The sequence below is a fragment of the Melospiza georgiana genome, chromosome 13 (assembly GCF_028018845.1).
Source record: "Melospiza georgiana isolate bMelGeo1 chromosome 13, bMelGeo1.pri, whole genome shotgun sequence".
Classification (NCBI taxonomy): Eukaryota; Metazoa; Chordata; class Aves; order Passeriformes; family Passerellidae; genus Melospiza; species Melospiza georgiana.
In genome coordinates this window covers 13,398,251-13,420,290 of record NC_080442.1, presented here as the reverse complement: position 1 = coordinate 13,420,290, position 22,040 = coordinate 13,398,251, and the positions used below count along the sequence as shown (strand labels likewise).

The following is a 22,040-nucleotide window of genomic DNA, read 5'->3' as shown; positions in this document are numbered from 1 at the left end:
TATATCCTTTCTGCTGTCCACAGGCTCAGCCCTGCACCTTGTGAGGCATGTGTCACACAGCATGTGCCATGACATAATCATCTCACTCCCCACAAACTATTTCTTGTTCTAGGGCTAGAGTCAGAACCTGCAATAATCTCCCAAACTCAGAACCCTGCACCAGAGAGGAGAGAGGCACCATGATGGGTGACACACAAGAAGAGAGTTGTTGCCATTCCACGTGCACACCCCTGCTCCTGGAGGTGTGGAACTGGAGCAAGGAACCACCAAGCCCTTCGTATTCCTCAGTTGCAGGTCCCTGATTTTCAAACTCACATGGAGACAGGGCTGAGGGAGGCAGAAGGGGCTGGTCTCCTGCATTGTTCTTTAAACAAAAGCATTAAAAAAACAAAAAGCTGCAGAGCAAGTGGGAAGGCATGAAGGCACCACACCTCTGTCACAGGGCTCCCACAGCCATCCCACAGCAGCACATCTGCCCCACACCTCTCCTCCCAGTGCCTCTGCAGTGCAGCAGCCGTGTCCTCTGCTGCCTTCAAGCCAGCCCAATTTTAATTAAAGGCCATCTCCTACGCCATGACACTTGCACACCCTCCAAGTCATCTCTCTGAGGCATCTCCCAGCTGCACAAAGCTTTGTTCAGAGACAGATCACCCCTCAGAGCTGATTGCTGCTCACAGTTTCAGTTCAGCACACGGTGCAGATGGGGAGGCGTCACCAGATGTGGGTCACTCTGTCCCCTGTGCTTCAAGGCACAGCAGATGCAGGGATCTGGCCCTCTGCACTGCACTCATCTTGCCCTTGTGTTTGTGCAGCTTCCATTGCTCTTCTCCAAAGACATCTGGACTCTCAGAGGACTTGAGGAAAGGTTAAAAGCTGGGTCAGCCCTGCAGTTGCTTTCCCTTTGCCTGCCAGCTTCCCTGCAGGGCAGAGTCCAGCAGCAGCCACAGAACTGGCCAGTCTTCTGCTCAAGGAACAGAAAAATCAACTTGCAACAGGCAAGAACCTTCCCCCATAGCTGCCCTCCTGCAGCCAAGAGGTCCTGAGGGCTGCACTGCCCCCACCTCATCTCCTCTGTCCCAAACTGCAGCGATTCTAGACCCATTAGACTGAAACATTACTGCACACTGGGCTTTCCTCCTGCTTTGGCATGCAGAAGTAATAGAGGAGATGTGTGCTGGCTGAGGACAAGGGTTGCCAGCTGCCAGCTCCAGCAAGGGGCTGGGTTTATCCAGCCCTATTTGCTTCAAACTGCATTGTTCTTCAAGCTGGGAACAGAGAACAAGCAGGGAATGCCTCCTGCTCATGGATTTCCAGTGAGCCCAGAGCCAACCCCACGGCCCTGTGTGAGGGAAGAGTTCAGAGCTGTGGCACGGCACATCTTGGGGGGACGGCATTGGAAGGACAGTGACGCCCACAGGGCCTTTCCCAACATCTCTGAGCACACTGTAATTGGACTTTGATCATATTAGAGTTTTTCCAACCTTATTGATTCTATGAACGTCCTAGAAGCAATAGGAACAAGTGCTCATCAGAGGAACCACCCAGCTGGGAGGTCACTCCAAATGCCCAGGCAGACACTGGGAGAGCTGGATGAGGTCCACACAAGAGCCTCAATGTCAGCTCATTGAGCACAGATGTGCTGGGACAGGTTCTGGGGCTCCATCTTCCTCCTGAACAAGGACTGTGATCACAGCTGCTAGAGAGCTCTTACATCAAATTTATATTAAAAAAAATAAATAAATTCAAATATCCCCACCTACTCGGATGCCCAGAAATCAATGAGCCTTGAATAACCTCGAAGGGGTTAGCAAAGAGAAAACTAACAGCTGGGCCTGAGCCCCAATTTTCCTGATTGAGGGAGGAGTGCCAGAGGCTGGGATGCACTGGGATGGCAGCAAGAGCTCTGCAGAGCCTCTGAAGGAAGGAAGGGGTATAAATACAAGACTATATATATATATATCTCCAGCAATAGCAAAACAACAGGGCATACGGCAGGGTAAGCTCTCGGCAGACTCTGCTAAATGGTTTCCAATTAATTAACTGATTACATGATAGAACAGAAGGGGATTCAAGTGAGTGCTGTTGACCTTTAAGAATAATTAATATCATCAGGATAGCAAAACTCGTCCAAGAAAAATAATTAGGAAGATTCTAATATTGCCTCCAAAGCCACATTGAAAGGGGTGAGGAAGGTTCTGGTTAATTCAGAGGCACAGTTCCCACGTATTTCCTAGGAAACCCATTTCTCCCTTGCACTTACTTCCACCCTCAGATCTCCCACACACACGTGCTTCTTCCCTACCCCAGTACATCCTCCCCCTCCTCTCCAGATCCATTTCCCTATCACCTCTCCTACACCCCATCCTCCTTCTGCTCTCCATGTCTTCCCTAAAGACTCCTTGCTCCAATCCTCTGTTGTAACCTTCTCTCTCCAGCCTGGCCCCTGTCCCTGACACAGACTCATCCCATCCCCTGCTCCTCTTTGGCCAGCCCAGAGTTCCACTCTCTGCCTTCCTGAACCTCAGGAAGAAGAAGCCCCGGTCCCTCCACATGACATCAATCCACTTTTTATCTCCAGTCAGCACTGGCACCTTCACAGGCTGACAGAAGGCAAGCACTACATGTCATCCCAAAAAAAGCCATTCCCTGCTTTTCCTCAGCAGCCAAATCCATCCCAGGGGCTGGTCTGAGAAGCAGATGTAAGAGATGCACAGCAACAGGAGGAAGATGGGAAATTCGGATCCCATTACACCTCACCAAGCACATGAGAATGCTCCCACCTCGCTACTTTCTCCTTGCTCAGTTTGCTTGGCCCCAGTGTCATGCATGGGAGAGGGGTTGGAAAGCCATTTAGCCAAGCAGGAACTGTAGTGCTGAGCTTCTCAGGGAAGGCAGCCTAGACACCCTGGGAGCGAGGTTACATGAGCAGCCAACATTTCTTGTGAGGGAAGTGTAAAAAAACCAACCCTGGAACGAAACCCACCTTTGCAGCGAATAAATAAATTTCCTCTGCTGCTTATTATCATTAAAACTTCTGCGGCTTGACACTTCGCTAAATTATAGATAAAAGGAAAAATGGTCTTCCTGGGCTCAGAAAAGCAGGCTGCTGCCAGAGCCCTGTGTTTACAGCAGCTAATGAAGAGAAAGCCTGCCATTAGCCTGCAGCACTCGCCCCACCTCGGCGGGGAACGGAGCTACCTGCACCCCCAGCACTGGGAGCAGCAGCTGGGAGCTGAGCTGGGGACAGGCAGGGGGAGGTGAGCACGGGGGAACTGAAGGGCCCATGCCATCAGGCAGCAGAGATGGCAGCTGCCCTCTCCCATGCTGTGCGGAGCCTCCTGGCCGCAGCAGGAGGTGAGGCTGACGTGCTCCAGCTACGCCTCAGCAGAAGACAAGAGAAACACCCGGCTTGGGAGACAGACAGCAGCGAGCAGGACCTGCCTCCCCCAGGCTGCTGCCTCCCCACAGTGTCCCTGGGGTGGGCATGAGGAGCAGGGAGACACAGCAGGTGCCTGGGACACACCTGAGCATGGGTTTAGGAGCATCTCTGCCCAAAAACCTGTTGGCAGCACCTGAGCACACAGGGAGGGATTGTGCTCTGAGAGAGACCTGCCTGCAGCCACAGCTGAGCCGTGGCATGATGTGACTCCTGACAGCCCAAGGATTGCTGGGCTGAGGGAAACAGGGAACTGGTGGTGACTTAATCCAGGCAGAGCCCAGTGAAGCCTGCTTGCTGCACTGCACAATTATAACCACTCCAAAAGCACAAAAATGCTTTGCCTTTGACAGTTAACTCTGTCAAAATAAACAGGAATGTCTGCACACAAAAGCTCCGTTTTACCCATCCTTCTCAATACATTATGTACTTAAAAAGAAGTATCTTTTGCTGGTCACTGTGAGGAATATTTTCCAATGAAAAGACTAATCACCACAAAGCACTGAATGCTTCAGAGTGCAGCAGGCATTCCTTCATTATTCTGAGACAGCAAATTACCCACAATTATCAGCACGCACAACTGGATACAGAAAACATTTAGCCAAAGCCCACGGATTGTGGTTGCAGTGAGGTTGGATGGCAGATGTCCTAGAGAACTACTCATGTGAGAAACCCCCAAACAGCAGCTGGGTAGTGGTGCTGCAAAACAAATCCATTCACGCTGCAGAGCACAGTCACTGCCAGGAATCACTGCAGCCCAGAAAGTTTGTATTCACAGAATCTTAGACAGGCGTGGGTTGGAAGAGATCTTGGAGATCACATTGTTCCAAACCCCCTGCCGTGGGCAGGACACCTTTCACCAGGTCAGGCTGCTCAGAGACCCATCCAGCCTGGCCCTGAGCACTTGCAGGGATATTGCAGGTATTGCAGCTGTCAGAGAGGCAGCTGGGCAGGCTGGCTGCACAGCAGGAGAGATGGAAGAAAAAACCACACTGCTGGCAGTGAAATCAGCCTGGGCACCCCACAGGCATCTCCCACACTATGCCCTGAGCCAGCTTACGAATAGGAGAGCACAGGCTGGGGCTGGAAGGGGAAGGAGTTTGTTGCAAGAGAAGGGCAGATAAGGCAGGGGGCAAGGCGCAGGGAGGGCAGGGAAGGCTTCAGCACAGGCAAGGAGCTGGGTCAGAGGCCAGAAGGCCGCAGGGAGTGGGAACGAGCGCAGGAGGGACGGGAGGAGCCGCCGGCCCTGTCCGTGGTGCTGAAGCGCGGGGCATCGGGCACCGGCGCAGCTCCCTGGGGAGCAGCCCCGGGAATGCCCAAGCTTGGCTTCAGGCATGAAATACGGTCACCCACAGCTCCCCGGGAGACACACCTCTGGCTCTCACTGACAGCCCTCTAAACACCCCGCAGTTGTCACAGACACATCTTATAAAAAATCCTTTCCTTAGGATTTTTCCCTCCTGAGAAGCTGAGAGGCCTCAGGAACAAACGTAAACATTGATTATCTGCTGCTGTGGAATGCAACAGGTGCATCTGTGATTGGCTCATGTTGGTAGTTTCTAATTAATGGCCAGTCACAGTCAGCTGGCTTGGACAGAGAGTCCAAGCCACAAGTCTTTGTTATCATTCTTTCTTTTTCTATTCTTAGCTAGCCTTTTGATGAAATCCTTCCTTCTACTCTTTTAGTACAGTTTTGATACAATATCTATCATAAAATAATAAATCAAGCCTTCTGAAACATGGAGTCAGATCCTCATCTCTTCCCTCATCCTCGGACCCCTGTGAACACCGTCACACACAGTCTCTTGCATCTGATGGAATTCACAACTCATCCCTTCCCAAATACAACTAAGGGGAGGGATTGGTGGGAAACTCCACCCTTTGACCAGTATTCTAATAAAATTTTATAATTCCAATAAAACTCATGGCTGCCTAACTTATGACATTTAAATTCCTGCCTTGCCACACACCGTCATGAATTAATGTCCCATCATTCATGCCCTGCCGTATCTTATTGCTCAAATACCATATGATTTTAATGTTTCTATTTTTCTGCCCTGGTGCTTATTGCCAGTATATCAAAAAGGGGAAGCCAGCCCTCTAATCATACTGTTAGTAAACCAGGATCATGGAAAGACAAATCCCAGGACAGATAGCTTTGGTGGTCACTAAACTTCCACTCATCCTGCCATGACTGCTCATTCCCCGGACAACTTTCGAGCAGATTTCCATGCCCTCAGGTACCTCCTCCCAGGGAGGCTCCCTCTTCCCTCTGCAGCCCCTCTCACACTGGAACAGGTAGGTAAGAAACGCTTTGCAGCACAGGCTTTGGGGGGAAGCAAGAGGGACAGTCAGAGGCTCTTTCTGGAGCCCCTCCATGCTGCAACGATCTCAGAAGCCTTGAAACAAGATCCATTCCTTGTCATGCCCAAATTTCCAGAAATCAGCTCAATCTCTGCTACTGGTGGTCTCAGAGATGTGGTGAGGTTTAACCAAGGTACAACTATGTCCCATTTTCAGGATCACAGCCAAGAGAAATGTTGTGCCTCTCTTTGAGGGGAACCTCACCACAACACATCCATCGGGCCATTGTTGCTCAGCAAAGACTGGTCAGAAGCTGACTCCCCCAAACCCACCAACTTGTCTGAAGTTCATATTTTACTCTAGTATTGTAAAAAAGAAAAAAAAAATAGGCAAACAAAAAAAATCAACTAAAAAAAAACAAAAAACAACATACAAACAACAAACCTCACATCACTGTAGGAACAGCTTCATTTTAAACATTTCCTCTTTTTGAAGAGTGGATGGGAAAAAACAGGACCTTTTCAAAAACCACAGCTGCCCATTTCACATGTCAGTAAAAAGACAATTGATCAGATTTCAGAAAGGGAAATAACTCTCAACAATGTAACTGCAAAGATCATCTCAACCTTTCAAAGGAAGGAAGGAGAGACAAACCCAGAGCAAAATCCTGAGAGCCCAGGTTCCAGAGTCATAGACATTACATAAGAATCCAAACATGCAAAGCTTATTTGTGACAGAGTTATTGTAACTGATCTTACATTGCAACAGCATCTCACAACTCAAGGCCAAGTTTCATTAGAAATCATACAAGGTGTTATGTTCAAAGCAGAGAAAATAAATGTTATTCCAGGTTTTAAGGTGGGTAATAGAAGCAGGACAAATCTTGGCACAAAACATGAAGTGCTTGAAACTCTCAGGTCCTGCTAGAGTACATCAGTCACAAACTCACTGCTCCCCCTTCTATCACAGTACAATAAACCCTCTCCACAGCCAAGCAAGGCAGCCTACAGCCAGGAATTAGTTACCCAGTCCTCTCAATGCAGGTCAAATGATTTCAACCCAGCCTGAAGGGAAGCCACAGTCCTGCAGGGAGCTGGTCTCTCCTCTGGCCTTGTGCACAATGGCTGGTAAGACACAGGACCTTCCTCTGCCACTGCAGCACAAGGAGAAGCTGCAGTTAGCTGCTTATCAGTCACCTGCGGCAGGAAAGTGGGAATAAACATGCCATCAAACCCCTGCTGCCCATTAGCATATCAGCAAGGACCTGCTCTACACTGGCATCCGGGGGACAGAGCAGATGGGGAGAAACCAGAGAAGTTTATGGAAGCAGAGGAGATGTTACAGCTGTTTGTTTTAGTGGCTGTGCTGTAGGCATGCCCAGAATTTTATAGGGCTGGAGACACATGGGGGAAAATGCCTCCCTGAGTTAATGGCAGCACAGTGATTGGATCTTGTAAGGGGCTGGAGCAGGAACATCCTCAGAGTACAAATGGGAATCAAAAGGTAGCCAGGCTGCTGCCTGCTTCAGGATAGTAAAGGAATATTCACCTAATAGTACTTAAAGGCTGTTTAAATCTTTCTCATAGTTCTTATTTTGCCTATATTCACGAAGAGAAATTTAACTCCCATTTAAGAAATGCAAACCAAACACATTAAACTAACAAGAAGGTGGTTTGGGTAAATGCGTTTTGCTCCACCTTCCCAGAGAACTCAGAGCTCACCCAGTGTCACTCAATGTGCCCAGCTGGTATCCACAGCCTCGTGAGGCTGCATTGATTCAGGAGCAGGGACGGAAAACCAAGGCAAATTAAAGCACAACACTTTGGGTTAGGAGGAGACTGCCAGGATGGGTATGAAAGCAGTGCAGTGGTGGAAGGACAAAGCAGGAAGAAAACATCAGGAAAGAGGCAGAAGGCTCATAGGATATCCAGAATCAAGTGGAGGGTTGCAGGCAGGCACAGGGCCTGAAGCTGGTTGTGGAGTGGAGCAAGAGAGAGAGAGTTTAACCCTGATTCATATCTAAGAATGGCTCTTTCAGAGCAAGACAACAGATTATTAACACTGAGCAGGGGAAAGTGACCCTCAAGGCATGACCAAGAGGAAACAGTGTTCCGCTTGGAATAATTCAGCATCTGATTATTTGTTTATTTCTTTATTTAGTGTAAGATATCAATCTCCCAGACACGCAGAGCAAAGGAAGTGAAGCTTGCCAGCCTTGCACAGGGTTGCCTGCAGCCCTCTGAAAGCACACAGGCCTCAGTTTTTGGAGTGCTATAAGTCCTGTCCTGACACAGCACTGAAGAGGGCAGAGGGAACCTCACCAACTTCATACAACCCTTTAATTTTCAGGGGATGCAGCCTTGTGTTTTTCCTGTAACATAACTCTGGGAATCCCCATGCCAGAGCTACAAGCTACATTCAATACCTAGGTACCAGCTCATCTGGCATGACACAATTGCCTTGAACCAAACCAGAGTACTGAAGGCAACCCCATCCTCAGAAAACACTCCAGCCTACAAAGGACATTCTGAGAAGCTCCAGATTAATTACAGCTCAAATTTGCCCATCAAAAGAAGCCCATGGATCATCCAGCCCAGTCTTTCAACAGGCAAAGCATGTCCCTGCAGCATTCCTGCCAGCACCTTCCAGTTATTCCCCAATCCTCATTTTGGGGAGAAAGAAACCAACATGAACATACAGATAAAAACACCTGGGAAGCTGATAATCTGACCACACCATACTCAAAAAAACAATTACACACAGCATGAGCCAGCCCAGGGTCACAATCTTTAAGACCTTTGGGTGAAGACTGGAAGGAAAATCTTGATCTTCTCCCCTGGCAGGCAGCACTGAGAGAGTGCTCTTTGATGGAAGCTGTGTCTGGGCTGGCCCACAAACTAATTTTGAGCGTGTATAAACCTCCAGAAGACAGTTTAAGAGGAGCCTCTGATGCAGACAGAAATGGTAATTATTAATTTTCTAAATAGAAATCTGACTACTTAAGCCTTATTTAAAAGCATGCCTGTCTCTGTAATTACACAGCCTTAATTTGTTTTCTTTACTACACAATAAATAAGGTGTGCACAATTACCTCTGCAAATACAAGGCAGTGCCTCCTGACTGGCTGGTTGAGTACGCAGCCGCCCAGGAAAACATTCTGAGGGAATCACAGCCTTAAATGCCTGCTCCCAGGAAAGGGTGACTCAGGCACTGCAAATACCAGCTGGTCTGGCTGTAGGCACAGCCTGCTCTACTGTCCCACAGCCAGTGAAGTCCTGTCCTCCCCTGTGCACCCGTTCCTGGTGCACTGTGAAGCTCAATCCTGCTGTGGACTTCCCAGGAACATGTTAATGCTGAATTCTTCCCCACAAGGCACTACAACAACTTCTCTTTACTCTGCCTGGTTTCATGACATGTGTAGAAAGTTGATAACCTCTCAACTCGTAACCTTCTATCAAGTTCAAATAAATTGGCCAAAGGTTTCCAGTGTCATTAGGAGGACAGAGAGAGTGAGAGCATGAGAGGCTCTTCCCTCACTAAGCTGTGCTAAACACAGCAGCAGAGTAAATATGAATTCAGATGGTTTATATTTCTCAAATTTGAGAACCATACCATCCTAGAGCTTTCTTGTACAGCCTCAAGCCAAAGGCTGAGGTTTTCTGTCAGCACAAACATTTCCTCTGCTCAGCTGCATCATCTGCTAACGCTGACACCCAGAAACCTTGGCTACCAAGGCTCAGTCTTGCACAGCCTAGACATGTTGGTCCTCACATGCAGGGCATGAGATTGTCCAGGACCACCCCTGTAATAGCCAAAGGGCTGTCAAACATGCACAGAAACCGGACCAGGAACCTATCAGTGCAACTTCTCACAGTGAGATGATGCCCAGTAAGGGCACACGACACTGGAATATATTCAGCTTAGATCAGACACACTTAGATCCACCCCTGTTTAGCACCCAGCCAGTATTTGTTCTAGAAGGACTGAACTGTCTCAGCCCAACCATCAGCAGAAGAGGTAGATCCATGCTGCAAAACCCACTTGTTATATTTTGGATTGTCACCATAGCAGCAATAGGCTTCACATCACCAATGATCAGACCAGCCATGGAGCCCTAATTGTCCTCATTCAAGGAGAGGGAAGAGGAAACCAAAGAGGAAACCAAAGCTATTTCTGGATTCACACCTCTGGCTCACACTCACCCACTGCTCCTCCCCTGATTACGTCAGCCTCAAGCCCCTTGCACTTAATACAGCTAATTTCAAACCCTAAAAGGACCTAAACCCTAAAATGACCCTGCCAGGCTGCACTTTGGAGCACCCTGAGGTCTACCACTTGAGCAGCTGAATGCTCAAAATCCCCTTCATGGGTTTCCCACCTTTCCTTCCTGACTCTGTGGTGGGGAAGGGGGAAAAAATTAAGCCAAGCTTCACCCAAAGCCTCACAAACCTGAGCTCCTGCAATTAGAGCTGGGATAAGTGATCTGCTTGTGATTGCACAGCTGGGGTCTGAAGACAAGCGCGTGCACAGAGGAAGGGCCAGAAATAGATGTTACTGGGAGAAGGCAGAGCTATCTGGCCCATCTGAGAGGAGGAAACCTTGATGAAAGGCACTGGGGAAAAAACTCAGTTCAGCAGGAAGTTTTGATTTAACCCAGGATGGGAAGGGAGGCGTGTGTGGGGTGGAAATAAGCTTTTGAGACCTCAGAATTTGTATGTGAGCTTCAAGTGAAAAAAACCTGCTCAGACCCAGCTTGTAACACCCTGCAAAGGTCCAGCCTAAGGGCCCCACCACCCTGTGCCAACCCTCCTGGCAGTGGAGCCACTCTGTCATGTGTTAGACACATTTGTCATCTTATTGACTCAGCTCCACCAGCAACCATCCAAACAGCCACTAACGGAGAAAGAAAACCAGAGTGGCAGCAAGAATGTGTAGCAGTAACTCAACAAGCCCTAAGAACCATCCCATAGTCCCAGCCCTGCACTCAGCCACACCACAAGAGGATTGGGACAGTATCCTTCACTCCCAACCACTCCTGTACCTCACCACAGCAGCCCAAGACTTACAGCAGAGTGACATTTCCATTAATCCTTTTATCCCTGACTCCTACGTGCAGAGGCTGCAGCAAATGTCAGGCCTTTGAGCTGAGCTCGCAGGGAGGCAGAGCAGCCAAGGAGGCCCCTTGATGTGCTGGCACAGTGCTGGTGCCATGGAGGGGATCCCAGGTGGCAGCAGGCTGTGCAGAGCCTCTCCAGCCACCCTGGCTGCAAGGGAGCATCAAAGGCATCGTGGTCTGAGAGCCTTTGGAAGCAGCAGGGAGCCAGCAGCAGCCCTGCAAGCCCAGGTCTCCACCCTCAGCCGTCCAGCATCCCTCATGGGGAACATCCACACTGCCAAGCCCCAGGAACAGCATCAAAACCCGCTGGCAAACACCAAGCAAATAATATACTTACTTGCCTGGAGCTCCAAAAGGCAAGGGAAGAAAGATGTTAAGAACATGATCAATCTTACAGGGCCCGAGCAGTAAACAAACACATATTTCATCACCACGTACCAATCCTAACTCTTGACAGAAGATGGATGTGGGGTTTTTTCCACTCACAAAAGTAATTCCAAAAGACAAAAACAAACACTTTGGGGAAAAGCAGCAACAATTGCCTGTGTACACATTAATGGCACATTCAGCCTCAAAGCTAGCATACATGGCCTTCTAAACTCCTACGACATCCAAACTAATTTCATCAGGAATCAAATGCTATTCATTTTATCTGCTAGATACATAAACAGCAACGGCACAATTGACAAACAACCGTCAAAAAAAAAAAAATCAATTCAGAGTGGTTCAGAGAGAACTGCTTCCCAGGAACAAACGACTACAGAAAATACAAAACAAATGCTACAAATCAAAATAACAACGAGCAGAAATCAGGAATATCCCAGTGGTCAGAACTAACGAGGGTTCATTATGAAAATATGCAATTCTTTAAGCTCAAAAAGGCTCAGTTCATGTTCACAATGCCCTCAACTATTCATGTCCTTTGGTACTGCAGATCTTCTATTTAGTAAGTACTTTACTGTCACTTAGCAACTGTAAATGGTTTTCCAAAAAGGAAGCTTTTGGGGTTTTTCAGTTCACATCATCTCTGAGCAGACATCAAAAGACAAATGCTCTGCAGGTCGCATCCATCTCCTTGCCCCAGGAACGAGTCTGTATCGATGGCCCAATGCACCCACACACTCAAATGAATGCACTTTTTCACTGAAGAAGCCACTAGCACTGCTTTCCAAAAAGCAGGGATAAACACTCCCATTCAGCCCATCAGCTGGTGCCCAAAGCCAGGGCCTCTCCCCAAACCCTTTTCACCTTTCATATCTACAGTGGAGCAGAGAGGGCTTTGATCTTGGACACAGCCCCTTGGACAAAACATTTCAAGCCCACGGAGCACCTTGCACAGTGGCCTGAAATTCAGGCTTTGCTTTATCACCTTGGGAAAAGTAAATACACATTTGGAAAAGAAACCAGTGCACTTGGCCTCAAGGATGTGGAATGACACATGACACCACTCTCTATCTAACAATGCCCCAGGCAGCTGGACAATTGTGCAATGTCCAGGATAACAGGGCTCCAGCCTCTCTGGCACAAAACATCCCTACCCCGTGCCCCTGCAGACACCAGTTTAAGAAGTCAATAATTAACAGCAGAGCTGGCAGCTCCATACCCCAGGATTTGTGTCAGAAAAGCAGCCTTTGGTTAAAAAGTAATGAGCAGGGCAGGCTCTGGCCATGCTCTGGGGTGGGTGGCTGCCCCCAAACTCGGCTGAAAGGGAAATGTGCAGCAGCCATGGGGCTGGTAATGATGCTGCACTCATCAGAGCTGCCATCAAAGTCAGGGCACTCATTAGGAACCCAAACCCCTCAGCTTCCCAGCAGAAGCTCTCCCCATCCTTCACTGCAGCCCATTCCACATCCATATGTGTTTATCTTTTCCATCTCCTGTCCTTTCCCTTCCCCATCAGCATTCCCCTTCCCTCTCCTTGCTGTCTCCCACAGGAACTTTGGGGATCCACCTTGGGAACCACATTTCCACAGGGAGAAGAGGCAAAAGGGACAGGAGCCATTGGCACTTACATATAGCGCAGGTGTGGGTTCTTGGCAAAGGCTCTTGGCTGGATGTTTCGTAGTCCTGAGTTCCTGATTGTCCTGTGGAGAGATGCAAAAGGGCAGCAATGGAGTCAAGGCAGACAATTGCTCTGCTCCCACATCCCCCAAGGCTTGCTGGGGTGGCACAGGCCATCTCCTGCTCCTCTGCTCTCCCTCCTTCTCCACAAGCAGCACTGCATGGCAAACCTACCACAGCAAAATCATCTCCCATCTTCACACCCAAGAGGAAACCCTGCTGCTTGCAGCTCTGATAAAGAAGGGTATTCTCCATAGGGAATTGTGGATCTTGAAGGGAGAATAACCCTTTTCACAGCCTACTTTGGAAAAGCTCCATCAATGCTATAACCAGGATTTGTCAGTACTCTCAAACACTTGGTGTGAATATTGGGGATGGCCCTGTGCAGGGCCAGGAGTTGAACTTGATGATCTTTGTAGATCCCTTCCAGTTCAGCATGTTCTGTAATTCTGTAAATATCTGCTGTCTCTGCTGCTTTGTTACGTGAGGAGAGAACAACAGCCAGCCTGCTTAAAGGGTTTTGTGTGTTAAAAGTACAGTTTGCTGGAATTTGGTTAGTGGCTGCTCAGCCCCATACAGCTCCTCCAGCCCACATGGGAGCTGTACTTAATGTGAAGCTCCCTGTGAAACACATTATTAGAGTCTCTGATTAGCCCTGAGCAACACTCTGCATCTCACACACACAGCATCCAGGGTGCTCACAGATCCTGAGGATGTAGGAGGGGGAATTAAGAAACTGGCTGGCATCCTTGCTTGGCCAGGCTTCCAAAGCATATGCAAAGTCCCTTCAACCTCATGGACCTCGGTTTCCCCTCCATGACGCACAAAATTGACCTCTGTCCATGCTCAGAGAGCTGTGCAGGGAGATGCAATTCCCTTCCTGCACAGCACCACCATGATGGTAATGCACTAAATGAGGACCAACAGCCCAGCAATGAAGGATTGGTGGAGACAGCTGGAATTTCACATTGTGGGGCTGGAATGAGTCAGAGCAACACACAAGCCCAGAACCAGAACAGCAGGGGAGAGGAGAGGTCAGGGCTGATGTGTGTTGACAGAGCTGTCAGGGGCTAGCAATCCTCCTCCTCACAGACCCAGCCAAGACCAAAAGGCATTTCATCTCCATTTTGTGGACTCCCATAGCAAAACACAGCAGATCCAGCAGCTTAAACTGGCAGCATGGGGGCTGCAGAGGGAAGGAAGCCATGGCTCTTCTGGAAGAAGGGGCTGCCTAGGCCCAGTCCCCTTCCCAATGCACAGGACATACTCACAGCCTCTGGAGTCCTGTGTACAGCTCCATGTCAACGGCGTTCAGCGTCTGCAAGTTCTTCCAGTTCTCTATGTGTCTGTGGAGGAGAAGGAAAGGCTCAGCTGTGGCACAACCAGATGGTTGCTGAGCCCATGCCAGGGACAGCACACAGAGGGAGGATGTGATACCCCACCACCCAGCCCCATTCTGTTTTCCCAGCCTCTTGGAAAAGTCAAATAACATGGGTTTGCCCACAGTTTCAAGCACAGAACATGCAACCAAGCCATTGAATACCCTTGCCCAAGTCATTGCCCCTCCCTGCACACACCAGTGATTAAAGACACGATTGAAACGGGTCTGGCAAAAAGAGTGAAAGCAAATAAAACATCTCAACGAAAACTCAGGGCCATAATAAAAAAAAGTCATATTTATCCAGTCTCTAACTGGGGTGGATAAACAGGCTCTCAGTCTTTGCTGGCTGGACACACTGCTAGCAGGAGAGCACCAAGCTTAGTTTGGAAACATTGCCTTTATTACAAATTCCTCAGTCGCCTGGGGCAGTCTGGCAGGTATGTTACAGAGAACAAAAACAGAAATAGATCTGTCACCGCAGGATCACTTTCAGTAAATATTAGAGGCGGGGGAAGGTGACAGACCAGCAGCTCCAGAGAACAGGGTCCCCTGTTATCAGCAGCACAGGAGTGATGCTGGCAGCAGTGGGGCTGCCTGGCTGTGGCCACTGCCTCTGCAATGCTGTGTGGTGTGAAAGGAGTTCAATCCTCATCTCCCAGGCAGCTTTCAACCAGTTCTGGCTTTCTCCCAGATTAAACTCAGACACCCTCCCACCAGAAACACAAACATTTTCAAGAGGGTCTTTTCTGAGGAGCAGGTGGAGGCAGTCCTCTCTAAAAGCCAACTGAGAGAGGGAAAACATCTGGCAGGTCCCATTGGACAATATGTGAAAGAAGCCCAACTTTGAAGTCTCTGAACATGTGCACCCAAGCTCACATCTGCCTTGATGCAATAGTTGGCTTTGGACTTGGCCCTGGAGAGGGGAAACATCTCCAAGTGATGAAGGGTTGGAGTGATGAGAAAACACTGAGAACTATGCTGTGATTCTAGGCAAGAAGGTTGCAGGACCTCACATGGTGAGCAAGCAGAAGAGGGACCTTAGACCACTTACAGAGCAGTCACAGGGGGCCACAGATTCCTCCTCCTTGCACAAAAACAGGTCAATTAGCATGAGGGAAATACATGGACCTACTTCATCCACCCCTCCAAATTACATCCATCTCAAAAAAAGTAAAACACAAAGCCTGGATTAAATCTCCTTATATTTCTCTGCTCTCACCATGCAGATCCAAGAAAGGAGAGACCCACAAGAGTCACCTCTGCTTTCCACATGTTCCACAATTTGTCTGCATGCCCAGAGGGGTTATGCTAAGGACACAGCACAAGCTCCCACATGCTGCTGCACGCCAGGATAAGTCACAGTTCATCTCCAATGCCCTGCTCATCAGCTGAGACCGCCTGTGTCCCATACAGAATGAGAAACAGGACATTATTACAGCCACTTCGTGTTCCCTGCCATTGTCTACGGCCCCTGTGAACATTTCCAGAACAAAACACAGACTGGGAGGAGGCAGTCAGGAGATCCAAGAGCTCAGTGGAACTCTGGAGTCAAGACAGGGCTGCCAGCTCAGGCCCGGGGCCATGGGTTTGCAGGATTGAGCAAGGCCAGAAACAAAGGTTGAAAACATTTTCTATCTGCAACTCCTACACAGCAAAGTGAGGGTCCTCCAAGAGAAAGGATATGGGATGGAGGAATGGGATGGTCTTGGTTTACCACCAGGGCAAGCTGCAGCTACAGCATCCAAGCAATGACCTTCAGGGAGGGATGGAACAGCCCCGAGCCAGGAGTTACGGAGCAACCACAGCTGGGAAGGAGGTGGCGGCCAGATTGGCTCTTGTTTTATTGATCGTGTTTGCTAAAAAAAGTCAAGGTTATTTTTGACACTCAAAGCCATGTGGGCAGCACTCTAGAAGAGACAGAAAAAGACCTGAGCTTGTTTCCAGTGACATGGCCAGACGTGAATTTCCTCTGACTCAGCGCTGGTGCACGGGGGTCTTGGGGCCTCCCCATGGCATCCCCTGCTCCCCCCAAGTGACATAGCACTAGACTGTAAACACAGCTCCACAACCTGCATTGTATTCCAGCCTCCCAAACAAAGCCCAGGAGCTTCCTGAGCCAGATATGCTTTAGTTCATTATTTAACATAGACATACTCTACCCGTAGAGAGGCAAGAAAAACAGCAGTGGAAAAACACATGCACACACATCCATACGATAATCCCCCAAACCAGCAGCTGCTTTATATACAGTGCAATGCAGGGAAATAATTAGGTGCACAGGTCAGCAAGGGTCCTTGAGTCCTTTAAAATACACAAACACCTCCCTTCTCAGGGATTTGCAGAAATGGTTTTCCCCTTTTCTCTCTGATTTTTCAACTTAGCATGAGTTGTACCTTTGCTCCTAGAAGTGACAAATCAGTCTTGGTTTACAGGCACTTCAAAGATACACCAGGAAAAATATTTTCTTTGGTTTCCCAATGCTTTAGAAAGAATAGTGTAACTTTGCACTGGCTGGGTTCACCCGAACCCACTTAAAAAACAAAACAGAAATGCATCTTATTCTGAAAGCTTGAGGAGTCAAGCTGTGATTGTAAAATTGGCAGTGGTTGTGCAGAAAAGCAAACCAACCAAGCGGAGAAACTCCACCCCTGAAACTTCAGTCCCTCTCATGTCCTTCAGCATCTCAGCTAGCTCCCCCTCTTTTCCTTCCAGGGTTTGCTTGCCCTAGAAATCCTGAATCCTCCCACTTGCTGCTGAAGACTGAGACCTTCCCTCCTCCTCTGCCTCGGTTCATTAACCCAGCAGGAGCACGGGTGCCTGGTTCACACCAAATACAGCTGTGACAGCTCCCAGCCCTGCCCTGGTCTCCTCAGGCAGGCATTGAGGTATGAATTACAGTCTGTGGGCTACAGCTTACTCCTCCCTGCACATCCCTAAGTACATATTCCTGTGGCATTCCTCAGTTATTACTAAGGCAAGCTGCTCTTCTGCAAGACCCAATAGCTTGAAGAGCATTACCATACTTCACAGATCCTGAGGAGCTCACCACAGGCAGACCCACCTAAACTCACATCCAACTTCTAATCGAGAACATATGAGATGCATCACTAACACAGATGATGTTTCTCACTCATTTTCTGGGTGGAGAATGGAGGGTAGGGCATGTTTATTTAAATACTCACTTCCTGCTCATAATTCTTGTATGCTAGAAGGGTCCAAGTCCCCTTGCTTGCACTGCAGAGCTGAATTATACCATGTCTTCTACAGACCAAGCAAATTCCACCTTGGGAGTAACAAGGGCTTTGCCCTCCCCACTCAGATTGAAACGCTGCACCTCTCATTCCTTACCCAAATATACTCTCTTGCATTGTACATCCATTTTATCTTGTGTCAAAGCTGTCTTTGCTTAAGCAGCTCTTTTTCTTTCCTGGTACTTCTTCCTCCCCCCTTTACAAGCAGGAGCCAGGCCCACCCAGCTATCATTTACAAGCTACACTATGCCAGGTCTTCTAAGGCAGCACATCTGTACCTGTGAAGTGTGAGGCAAATTGTCTCAAGTGCCCTTAGAGACACTAACTCACATCCCAGAAGTGATGCAGATATATTGCTCAGGCAGAGTTCTGGCAGAGAGCTTGTTTTGTTTCTGATTTCAGACCCAGAACAACTAATGCTCACACTTGGTGATCAGTGCAAGAGGAACCGTCATGATAGACACATAGAAAATGGCTATTTGCTTTATCAGCCTGTTTAAGCCCCTTTTCCTTGGGTAAAAGTGACTAGAAACAAAGAGCAGCGTCTAGGAGATCTCACTTGTGCAACAGCATGAGCAGCTCCCCAGTTACACTGGAAACACCTTGATTTGCAGCCTGAGATCGCACTGGCCTTTATCACAGCCCCATCAGCCAGGAGGTTTGTGTTTACCCCATTATTAAGCGTTGCCCCCAGCATTTCTGTCCAGCAGAACATTTCCAAAAGACATTTCCTAGCCTTGTTACACCCACATTTATATCCCCCCCACTTGGCATTGCAGTGTCTCCTGGGTTTGTTACTGCAGCTGTTGGCCACCCTCAGCTGGCTTTGTGTCCCCACGGCTCCAGCAGCAAAGCCCATGAGCTGGCCTCTTGTGCCAGCACCTCAATAAGAGCAGGAGCCAACACCACCTCCAAGCAGCCTCAGCACTTCTCATCTTTCAGCACCTCCCACCAAGACTCCACCTAGCACACCTGGGCCAGACAGTGCCTTCTCCAGAAAAACAAACCACTTGTGATGTTGTGCAGCATCATATCAACCTCTCATCACAAAGTCACCTCTTTGCTGAGGAAATCAGCTGCCTTTCCAAAGGAAGGCATATGCTTAGCCTGGCAAAAGCTAACCTTAGGACACCAACCCTGCATCACATCTCAGGTACCCACAGATATGCTTTGTTGTTGAAAGCCTTGTAGGCCACTGCAGCCAAACCAGTGGTGAGTCCCCAGCTCTGTGCTGTGTCCCAGTTAACAGCAAACCTGTGAAGCATGAAACCCTGTTTGTCAGCTCAGCAGATTGCAAACATCTCATCCCTCTGACAGATCCCCTGTGGAGCCAGCAAGGCAGCCAGGTGCCTTTGGCTCAGCATCACACAGACAGATCAGTGACCTTGCTGACCATAAGGTCACCGACTCACAGGGTTTAGGTACCAGCAGGTCTGGAAAGTTCCAGAACCTTGCCCTGTTTGCTGGAAGGGGGTTGGTAGCCAACAAACCTGTGGGAACAGCAATTCCTTTCATTCCCAGAAGGACTGCCTGTGTCTGACAGGTTGGTGTCATCTTCCTGAGACTGCACAGCTCCACATGCTCCCCTTCCAGCCCAAGGCCAATGCAGCAAGGGAGACTGGAATATCCACTGGGATTCAAACACAGCCAGGTTCATTTCACCCCACCAGGCAGAGGTGAAGAAAAAGCCTCATCCCAATTTACCAAGCAACTTACTTGAGGCTACTTACTGTGTGTGGTCTTCTTTCACCCTCCTCATACAACACTTGCCTAATCTCCCTCAGCTTTTCAAGCATTGTGGTCAACAGCTACAAAAGGCACCTGAAAAGCACCAAGTATTACACAGCATGTGTAATGTTCCCCAAAAGTTCCCCAAATCTGTGTCTATCCCAAACTGGGTATCCCACAAGGATGCCATCAGCTCCAATCAGTGCCTGAGCAGGTGACATGTCCCAAGTGCCACCACTCATGTTTGGATGCTGGGCAGTGAATAAGCTGTGTGCCAGCAATTAGGCAGCACCCCAAAACACACATAATTATATTACATATACATATATATATATATATATAAATATAATTTTTATATATAATTATATTATATATGTAATATATTTTTAATATATAATTATGTTACATATATATTATATTACATATATATATAGGGAAGGCAAGCAGAGCATTTGCCTCCTCTCTCTTGTAGTGCCACAGGAAAATTAATTCGTCACCCAGGCACATTAAACCTCACAATCCAGACAGACACATTAGCTTTCAATTACCTGATATGTTTAGCATTATAAACAAACCTCCTGGCACGCCGCTCCAGACCATGCGAATGTGAATTTGATTGCAATGGGAATAAAGGAAAGACCTGTCTGAACCCCTGACCAGTAAGAGCTGCCTCCTCCAAGCAGAGGTGCTGCAGATGTTGATGGGAAGCCCTGAATGTTGGCACAAGTCCCACACAAACCCAGGGCTAAGCATAGCCATTGTGGCCACTGCCAGCTCCTTTTATCCATCCCTCACACCCTACTTTGGGCTGAGGAAGGCATAAAGAAATCAAACATCTTTCATAATATTATAAGGCACTTATCACATAATTTAATAACTAGAGGCACAAAGGACTTGGTTCCCTCAATATGAAATTTATAAAAGTGAATTGGTAACAGAAACTTAAAGGCAATTGCAGCTGAATAAAGACTTACAAGGACAACATTTCCCCCATTTAAAGCACAGTCTCCCCCTTCCCAAAAAGCATGGAAAGGTCACCCAGCAGTGGCTCATTAAGGATAATTTGAGGTCAGTGGGGAAGGGGGGTTAGAGGAAACAAGTGCAACTTTGTAGAAACAATTATGAGCATAACTCCACAGTGTAATTGTGATTCGTCAGGGTAACGCTGATAAAACACCACAGTGACACAGCTCCCTCTGCTCTGCTGCTCCTGCCAAGGTCGTGCCAGGGTGTGTGGGGGCTGCAGAGTGTGACAGGGATGCACTCAGCCATGGGCCAGCCACATCCAACCCAGCCATCCAAACCAGACCCTTCCAGGAGGGCTGAGCAAAGGAGAAAGATCCCAATCCCCAGCTGAGGAAGGTGTGGGAACAACACAGCTCCCCCAGGGCACTGCACAGCGGCATCTCAGAAATCTTCCTGGAGGAACCCAAGTGCCAGACACAAGCAAGTCACAGGACACAAAGCACTCAGAGAGGACTCCCCCAGAAAACACTTTTCACAAGAGTCCAGACAAGTTTCATGTTCACCCCAACAACATCTGCCTGGCCTTATGCTGGCCAGGAGCACCCACAGGGTGCAGAAGAGCTGCTACAGCTGCACTGTCCAAACAGATTGTCATATAGAGACACCCTACAATGGAAGATGCCCTGAGAAACAGCTTTAAGCTATGCTGAATAGGTTTGTGGGGTTTTTGGTTTTTGGGGTTTTTTTCCAGGTTTTGCACTTATTCCATCCTGTCCACTCACAGGGACACACAGGAGCTGGACATAAAAAACAGACAGCAGAGCCAGTGCCACCTGAACCTCATGCTCTGCTTTTGTCTCAGGGACAGCAGATCCCCTCAGGCCTCACTGTGCCCTGTGTTTGTGCATGCACCAGTTTCCTTCTGTGATCTCCTCAAGCCTCTGCTTCCCCCAGCAGCTCTGGATGCTGGCTCATGGAGCAGGGAGCATTCCTTTCAGGGACAGTGTGTCAGTGTTAGCAGAGGACAGCAGGCTGCCTGGACACAGCAGGGACAGATGGCTGCAGCACGCAGGAGGCACTATGTTCCTGTTAGCACACACTGCATCCAGAGAGCTTCCATGAAGGGAATTATTCCCAGGCACATGTTTTCAGAAAGGAAGAAATAGGTGTAAAGTAGGATAGCAGAGCTGAAGAAGGGCTGTGGGCAGCAATACAGCTGCCACCACAACAAATACTTGCCCCAATATTTCATCACTATTTCTCATCTAGTCCTGGGAGGGAGCAGCCCTGGGGTCCCAAGCAAGGACTGAGGTATTCAAAATCATCCAAGTGCTGAAGAAACCTCATTTATCAGAGACAAGCAGCAGTGCAAAACCTCAGGAGGAAACTCCCAAGGGCTGCAGCATCTCCTGTATGGGAAGCAGGGTTGAGGGGACAGCACTCCAAAAACATCTCTGTGTAAGGGCTGGGCTCCTGGTCCAGCCCCAGCTCTCTGCCCACCACCTTGGCTCCTCACAGCTCCTGCAGCCTCTCTTCCAAATTCTTTCTTATTTATTCCCACAACTATCTGACCCCTGCACAGTCCCAAACACCATCTAGAGTGAGAAGGCGTGAAATGGGATGAGCAGTTTTGTCCCGCAGACATGAATATAAATACACAAACACAGACACCTTGGGTGAGTCATCACCAAAAGTGGGAGTTCACTCCCCACACGCAGCATCAGCCAAAGCTCACTCCCCTTTTCCTCAAAGTGCCAAAACCAATTATAATTCCCCAAAAGGGCATTGCTTTTATTA

At 48.6% G+C, this 22,040-nt stretch overlaps 1 protein-coding gene across 3 annotated transcripts in view; it reads right to left on the bottom strand.

Moving 5' to 3' along the window:
• NTRK3 (neurotrophic receptor tyrosine kinase 3) overlaps positions 1 to 22,040 on the bottom strand; it is a 218,343-nt gene that overhangs the window by 171,703 nt on the left and 24,600 nt on the right. For all 3 annotated transcript variants that reach the window (XM_058033644.1, XM_058033645.1, XM_058033646.1), the window contains exons 2-3: positions 14,189 to 14,263; positions 12,869 to 12,940 (exon numbers count right to left, since the gene is read on the bottom strand). In XM_058033644.1, the coding sequence (XP_057889627.1) occupies positions 12,869 to 12,940; positions 14,189 to 14,263 (147 nt within the window). The remainder of the gene's footprint in view (positions 1 to 12,868; positions 12,941 to 14,188; positions 14,264 to 22,040) is intronic.